Source organism: Trypanosoma rangeli, assembly GCF_003719475.1.
Source record: "Trypanosoma rangeli strain AM80 chromosome Unknown Tra_15.4_contig_00575, whole genome shotgun sequence".
Lineage (NCBI taxonomy): Eukaryota > Euglenozoa > Kinetoplastea > Trypanosomatida > Trypanosomatidae > Trypanosoma > Trypanosoma rangeli.
In genome coordinates, this window is record NW_021706323.1 from 1 (window position 1) to 8,195 (window position 8,195).

Sequence of the window (8,195 nt, forward strand, 5' to 3'; positions counted from 1 at the left end):
GTTGTCGCAGTTGTGTTGCGGTGACGCTGCGCGGTTTGTGGGCACACCTGTGGGTGTGTTCTTGGTGTGGATTCGTTTAGTTTTCCATGTGAGGCGGTTGCGTATGAGTATTATTGTTCGTGTTTTTTACGTTATTTTGTTTTATTTTTTACAGGTGAGTTTACGATGGTGTTGTGCGTTTTGTCGTACGCACTTTTCCTTTTCAAGTGTGTTGAAATTATGTTTTTGAGCGAGTGAAAATCCCTTTGCATCGAGCTCTTACGGATGACTTACACTGCGGTATGCCGTTATGATTAGGCTACCTAAAAAAAAAAAAGATATAACTTTCAAATCATGATTTTCTTGAGTATTTTTACATTACTGAACGGCTTCAGAGATTGCAATTTGTGCGAGTGTATATAAATTGCATTTTCTTTCAAATCTATGCTGCTTTTTTTTATTTGTTCGTATATATAAGGTCTGCTAAGATGCACATAAAAAACATACTGATTTCAGGATTTCGCTCCTACAGGGATCAATCTTTTCAAGTTGACTTGTCACATAAGAATAACGTTATTGTAGGAAAAAATGGTTCAGGTAAATCAAATTTCTTTGCAGCTGTTCAGTTTGTGTTGAGTGAAAAGTATAGTGCATTAACGATAGCTGAACGAAAGGAACTATTTCATGTTGGTTCTGGAAGGCCGGCCTTGTCCATTTTTGTTGAAATTATCTTTGATAACTCTGATGGCCGTCTTGTTATTCCTGGACGAGCTGAAGAGAAAGAAGTACGGATAAGGCGTACTTTGGGACTTAAACAAGACGAATTTCGAGTAAACGATCGTCGTTTTACAGCAACAGAGGTAAGACAATTGTTAGAAAGTGCAGGATTTTCTTCAAGTAATCCTTATTATATTGTGGAGCAGGGTAAGATTGTCAACATGGCCAATATGAGCGATGAAGAGAGATGCCAGCTTATCAAAGATGTGGCTGGTACAAGAGTTTATGAATCGAGACGAAAGGAAAGTGAAGAGATTTTGCAAGAAACTTCAGTTAAGTACAACAAGGTAGAAGAGTCTATTGAAGAGCTACAAAAAAGATTGACAGAACTTGAGGCTGAGACTGCTGAATTGAAGTTTTTACAAGAAGCTGAGAAGGAAAGAAAGTCTATTGAATACTCTATCTTTTCCTTAGAATTGACAAATGCCAAAGAATGCCTGCAGGGGTTGGATGAAAAAAGAGGTGAATATGTTTCCTCATTAAGTGAAGAAAGAAGTGCTGAAAACACTACGAAGACCTCTATTGAAGTGGCGGAAACAGATGTTCGCAATTGTTCCAAACGCATTGCTTATCTGGAGGGTGAACTGCAGACACTGGAGAAAGAGGCAGCCAATCTGAATAGTAAGAAAGCCATTGCCCAATTGGATGCAGCTGATGCAAAGAACGCTATAAGTCGTAATGAAAAGGAACGCATGGCTCTTCAAAAGGAAGCAGAAAATTTGGAAAGGAATGCAGAAACGATTAAAAGAGACCTGGAAGGAAAACGGAATCAACTGCATCAGCATCAGACGACGACAGATCTTAAAAGCAGTGCATTGACCCGTTTGGAAGCAAAACTGGAAACACTTCTTGCTAAGAGAGGTCGAAGGAAACTTTTCAAGACCAAAGAAGAACGTGATCTGTGGCTTTCTGGAGAAATAGAACGGAACAGAAAAACTATAGATACTCATAGAAAGGAGATTGACCGCATAAGCAAGAGCATGAAAGATATAAAGGATCGCATTGACGAAGAAGATAAACAAAGAAAGGAAAAAGAGATCGTGACAAAGAAGGTGGACTCGAAATTGGCTAATCATGAAGTTCGAAGGGAAAGGCTCATAGAAACACGGAATACTCTGAATATGGAGCGAAGAAATTTATGGCAAAAAGTCAATGAACAAGAAATTATTGTTCAAAGGTTACACGATGAGTGGGGCCGTTCAAGACATCAACTTGAGCGTGCTGTTCGTCATGATATTCGTCAAGGGTTACAATCTTTAAAAGAGGTGTTACAAGAGCTTGCCGATGAAAGACTTACCAGGGCAGTTCATGGTCAATTGATTGAACTCATTAATGTCGGGAAAGGATATGAAACAGCTGTTGAGGTGACTGCAGGTAATGCACTTTTCAATGTTGTTATTGATTCCTTTGAAATAAGCGCGATAATTCTCGACCAAATCAATTAAAAAAAAAACCTGGACGTATTTCATTCCTTCCTCTGGATACATGCAAAAGCGAACCCATCCGATATAATGGAAAAGAAGGGTGTAGCTTACTGATGGAACATATTTCTTGTAATTCAAAATTTAATGGTGTTGTGGCTGAATTATTTGGAAAAACGGCTATTGTATCTTCTATTGAAGATGGTGCTAAATTTGTGAAGCAATATAATTGTGATGCTGTGACAATGGAAGGGGATCAAATCAGTCGCAAGGGTGGAATTACAGGTGGGTACTTGGAATCTCGCAATTCGCGATTGCTATCTTTCAACAAAGAGAAAGAGATGGCTGTACGGCTGACAAGTGAGAAGGCTGTACTTGAAGGACTTTGTCAAGACGTGGCCGTCGTTGAACAGAAGATAACGGATGCTATAAATGAGATCGAATCTTTAAGGGGAGATGTTGCTAGGACTGAGAATGAAGCAGATGCGGATCTTCGAGATGCTCGTCTTCATGACGAACGAAAGGCACGATTGGAAAAAAATATTGAACAATTATTGGAAACACGAAAATCATTGGAAAAAGGGATGTCAGATGCAACAAGTTCTCTGGAAATTTTGCAACAGGAGAAAAAAGAAGATTTTGTGTCAAATTGGGGACAGAAAGAAGAGAGTCATCTTGAGTCTTTCATTGCGAAAGTTGATAAATCTCGGGAAGACCTTTCTGCACTTCAGCTACAAGGTGTTCGATTAGCCACAGACGTACAATTATTGGAGGATACACTTCAAAATGTAAGTCGTAGAGTGAATATAGTGAGTGATCGTGTTCGTGAACTTGGATGGGTGAATACGAACAATCAGAGTTTGACGCGGGATCAAGGAAGTGTAGATGGGGAACTTTCTTTCGTTACTAAGCGTCTGGGGGCTGTTCGACACCTAATTGCTGAAGCGACAAACGAGAAGATTGTGAGTGAAGAGAAGCTGGAAGCTTTGAAAAGCAAACGATTGGCATCAGCTAGGTCTATTCAGGAGCGAAGAGACAATGATGAAAAAATTCAGATTCAAAGAACACTTCTCATACAACGCCGCGATGACGCTATGGACAAGATACGGAAGTTGGGTATTGTTCCTAAAGATGTCAGTAAGTATTTTGGGCAATCTCTTGGCATGTTGATGCATCGTCTAAAAGAAAACAATGAGAAGATGAAGAAGTATTCGCATGTGAACCGAAAAGCGGCGGATCAGTACTCATCTCTTACGGACACCAAGAATGAATTGGTTGGACAAAAAGAAAACCTTCAAAAAGAACTAAAAAGTATTCATGAGTTGATGGATCATCTTGACAAGAAAAAGGATGAGGCAGTGGAGAGAACATTTAAACAAATGCAGTATAACTTTGAGGAGGTTTTTAAGGAAATTGTTTCTACTGAGGATTGTCATGGGGAGTTGCAACTTGTCCGATCATCAGCCAAGAAAAATGCAGGAGAAGATCAATATATTGCCGCTCGAATTCGTGTTTCCTTTGGACTTGGTACTGCCGTGACAGATCTTGGTCAGCTAAGTGGTGGGCAAAAATCACTTGTGGCGCTTGCATTAATCTTTGCCATTCAACGCTGTGATCCGGCACCATTTTACCTATTTGATGAAATTGATGCTGCTCTTGATGCAGAATATCGTGCTTCCGTTGCAAAACTTATCTTGAAAGACTCTGAAAAGTGTCAATTCATCACTGCAACCTTCAAGACTGAGATGCTTGAAGCTGCGGATCGCGTTCTCGGTGTATTCTTTCATAACAAGATAAGTCGAATCCAGGTCATTTCATTAGAAGACGGAGTAAAATTACTGAAACAGGCAGCCCTTGAAGAAAGGAAAAGGGAAAGGGAGATTGAAGAGTAAGTGGAGACTGTCGTGAGCACAGATATAGAAGGAACGGATTTATTTATTTATTGTTTGACCATAGAACAGAGTTTATTTGGTACAAGTCAATTTGGTTGGCGTTGTTTTTATTTATTTATTTTTAAGGGGTGGATTTTGACTTATATAGTTTCGTTTGGGTGGCTAATGCATTTTCTACTGTTTTAGTGTACGACCCCTGCTCTTCTTTCATATATTTTTTATCGTTTGGTGGGTGGTGAATTTTTTTTTGCTTCCCCTTTATTATTATTGTTATTGTTGCTATTATTCCTTTTCATCTTGTTTCCCTCATTTGGACCTTTTTTGTGAAGTTATGAACACATTCAAGGCTGGAGACAATGTTTTTTTTCAACATCCAGAGCACTCCTGGCTATGTGGTGTTATCAAAGCTATCACAAAAGGTGGAATAGTTTGTGTCACAAAAGATCCATTGAGAAAAGAAGTCATTCAAGGCGAATTGATTACAGTAAAAACGCCGGAGGAGGTAGTGCCGCTTCATGAAGAATATCTTCTTGACGCACCAGACGACCTACTTGACCTTACCATTCTCCATGAATCATCTTTACTTAGGTGCTTTTACCTGCGTTACATGAACGATGTGATCTATACTAATATCGGTGGTATAGTGGTGGCGTTAAATCCGTTTACGTTTGCTGTCCCATGGTATAAGGATACTCAAATTCGGAATTATTTAGATGCGGGACGTAATTTGAGCGGAGCGAGTATCCCCTCAAACTTGATGCCGCACTCGTGGGCTCAAGCTCACGTTGCGTACTATGAAATGGTGGATAGTAATGAAAATCAATGCATTATTGTTTCTGGTGAATCTGGAGCCGGGAAGACAGAAGCAATAAAATTAGTGTTAAAGTATTTGGGTATTGTGTCATCACTGAGTGAAACAAAAGAGGAACAAGAAGCTGCTTTACACGTAGGAAAAAAGTTAATTGCTTGTTCACCTATTTTGGAGTGCTTTGGGAACGCAAAAACTGTGATAAACGACAATAGCTCTCGGTTTGGTAAATTTATGAAAGTGAAGTTTAGCGCCAAACATCGTCTCGTTGGCGCTGAAACAACTAAGTACCTTCTTGAAAAAAGTCGAATAATATCTGCTGCTCAAGGAGAGCGTGTATACCACTCATTTTACCTCTTAGCACGCGCGAAAGCGAGTACGGCACGTGTTCTTGGTCTTGAATATGAGAAGGAATATGCTTCACTTTATTCAGGGGGCATAATGAACAACACCAAATATGACACCGAAAATGATTTTGACCACGTCTCTAAAGCTATGCGTTTGGTTGGAATGACAGACGGTGAAATTGCCTCTGTCTGGCGTGTTACGGCAGCTGTCACGTCATTGATTAATATTCGATTTCTTCCAGAAGAACATGGCTGCTCTATTGATTTAAAAACCATGAAATACCTTAGAAAGGCTATTCAATTGCTTGATATAAATGAAGATGGTTTGGTGCATGAGTTTCTCACGAGTACTCGTGTTTGTCCTGGCAATGTATGGACTTCAAAGGCAAACGATGTTGCGGCTGCCGTCGATATTCGCGATGCGATGTGTAAGCATTTGTACGATGGTGTATTTGGTTGGATTGTGGATCGGTGCAATGACTTATGTGATATAGAGAATGATGGCAATTGGATTGGGTTGCTGGATATTTTTGGATTTGAGAACTTAAAAATCAACTCCTTTGAACAACTTTGCATCAATTTGATGAATGAACACCTTCAGTATCACTACAACTTGCTTATGTTTCAGCGGGATATGGATGAATGTAGAATGGAAGGGGTGGATGTGACGAAGGTCAAGTTTGCTGACAACATTGGGTGTTTAAAAATGCTTACCGCCCAGGGTGGTATTTTTCCTCTTCTAGATGAATGTTGTTGGCGTGGAAGGGGAACAGACCTTGGATTTTTGGAAAAAGTGATGCATACGCATAAATCAAACATTTTTTTCAATAGAAAACTCGCTTCTGGTGAAACGTTTTGTGTGCGTCATTATGCAGCGCAGGTCACATATAATGTCATTGGATGGATTGATAAAAATCGAGACAACCTTAAAGACTCTATCAAGTCACTTGTCCGAGGTAGTGGGGATAGTGTAATTGCTCGCTGTCTTCCAGCGCCTGTTCCTCCGTCGGAGCGAAGAGGAGGAAAAGAATTTACCGTGAGTGGATTCTTTCGTAATCAGTTGATGGCTCTTATGGATTTGATTGGTAGCACCAATCCTCATTGGATTCGCTGTATTAAGCCTCATCCTGATAGAAAACCCAGCATGTTTTGCGGCAGAGAAGTCATGAAACAGCTAGAGTCAAGTGGTGTACTTGGCACCGTGAAGATGCGAAAAAACGGATACCCAGTACGTATTCCGCGGGATTTGTTCTGTCGAGAGTATCGAATGTGCACTTCTGTAGGTGCGACAGACGAAAAGGCATTCATACAAAGCGTACTTCAGCTGGCACGCGTGTACATGCCTGCTCAGGCCCAAATCGGCAAAAGCAAAATATTTCTTAAAACAGAGGGTTTTAACTTACTGGAAAAGTTGAGGAACCAGCACCTGTTTCGTGCAGCACTGATCGTTCAACGGATCGCTCGCGGATATCTCACTCGGACTAAAGCTTATACTCTCTTCGCCGTGCTTAACAACGCTGAACTCTTTTGGCAAACGTTGGGGGGAACTGTGGCAGACCTGCATGGGAAAGAGGTACATAGTCGACATTTATGCGAGCTTGAGGAAGACCAAGCTTGGAGCACACTAAAAAAGTTGGAATACGAAAGACGACTTTACCAAGAGACGATTGAAGCTGCAGAACGGGAACGTGGTGTGGAGGAAGAGGCGAGACGCTTGAGAGAGGTGCGTCACAGAGCCGCTATTTGTATTCAGCGCCACGTTCGAGGATGTCTTGTGCGCATTCAATGGTATCGAAAGCTTTTGGAGGAGAGACGCGCCGCTTTGGAATCTGAGCGTGAGCTGGCGTGTATGGCAGAACGAGCGGAAATGCAGGCTCTTGACACCCAGCGTATTACCGATGAAAAGTCATGGCTGCAGTGGCTTAACACCGTAGATTCCCTTCGGCGTCAGAAACAAGAGGACGAACAAAGGTTGTTGGAGAAGACGTCACAGAAAACTCGGATTAGGATTCGAGAATTAGTGCGCAAGGAGGATGAAATGCGGCTAAAGATCGAGCTTCACGAAAGTGATGCGCGTTTTGCTTTATTTTCGCACCATCAGTATCTTACTGCCTATTACATGAAGTCTGAGGCTGAGCGACGCCGACGGGTGGAGAAGTTACAAGTAAAGGGCACAGGTACCTTTTGTCCACGGCTCAAGGGAATACAAACCAGGGGTGAGCGAAGTGCGGCCTCTGACGCACGCATGCAAAAGACACTTGCCGAGTATGCGCTTTCCCGGGTTCGTTCAGACTCTGAAAGGCAAGAGTGTCAAAACGCTGGTCTTGCACCCGATTGCCTATCACCCAGCACCTCCAAGGAAAGTTTAATTTTTTGTCAGGTACAAAAAAAGTGGCTCCGGCAGCAGGAATGGATGAATCTCAAAGAAGTGGGCCAACAACCAGCAAGGAATCCTTCCGCATTTTCCATGTTGTCAAGTGCAGATGACGGTGAATTTAGTGGTCCATATCGAACGATTGAGGCTTCGCTACACTCCTTGTCGCCGTTAAAGCATGGATCATCGTATTCTGCACGGCTTTCAACGAGTGGACTAGACAGCAGGGGTAAAAAGGAGTCTTCGCAAATCTCGTATGAAGCTGAATGGAGAAGGAATAAAAAGGACAATTCCATTGATTGGGATAGCGTCTTTGGAGCCTAGAATCAGCGTTATTATTATTATTGTAGGGTATACAATATATACCTATATCGTCTCAGTTATATATTATTTTTAATTGTTGTTCTAGTTTTTTGTGAATTTGTCATGTTTTTTTTTTGTTTTTCCGATGTTTGTATCTGGTTGTTCATGTTATCACTTAGGTGGGCTGCATGTGTATGTGTGCGTACGCAATGACGCCACACCCCATGTGTTTTGAGCAAAATTAGAGTGAGGTGGATGGAGATTGTGGCTTAGACGCGTTTAACTAAGTAATGC

At 41.4% G+C, this 8,195-nt stretch overlaps 3 protein-coding genes across 3 annotated transcripts, besides 1 other annotated feature; all 3 read left to right on the forward strand.

Moving 5' to 3' along the window:
* Window positions 1-467: 467 nt before the first annotated feature.
* TraAM80_09400 (putative structural maintenance of chromosome 3 protein) lies at window positions 468-2,201 on the forward strand (the record flags this gene model as incomplete). Its single annotated transcript, XM_029386086.1, has 1 exon — window positions 468-2,201. One exon carries the CDS (start codon window positions 468-470, stop codon window positions 2,199-2,201), a length of 1,734 nt encoding a protein of 577 aa, XP_029234051.1.
* Window positions 2,202-2,293: 92 nt separating this feature from the next.
* TraAM80_09401 (putative structural maintenance of chromosome 3 protein) lies at window positions 2,294-4,069 on the forward strand (the record flags this gene model as incomplete). Its single annotated transcript, XM_029386087.1, has 1 exon — window positions 2,294-4,069. One exon carries the CDS (start codon window positions 2,294-2,296, stop codon window positions 4,067-4,069), a length of 1,776 nt encoding a protein of 591 aa, XP_029234052.1.
* Window positions 4,070-4,327: 258 nt separating this feature from the next.
* Window positions 4,328-4,356: a microsatellite.
* Window positions 4,357-4,400: 44 nt separating this feature from the next.
* TraAM80_09402 (putative myosin heavy chain) lies at window positions 4,401-7,922 on the forward strand (the record flags this gene model as incomplete). The annotated part of the gene is made up of 1 exon (XM_029386088.1): window positions 4,401-7,922. The coding sequence occupies one exon, from the start codon at window positions 4,401-4,403 to the stop codon at window positions 7,920-7,922; it is 3,522 nt and encodes a 1,173-aa protein (XP_029234053.1).
* Between the last annotated feature and the right edge of the window lie 273 nt (window positions 7,923-8,195).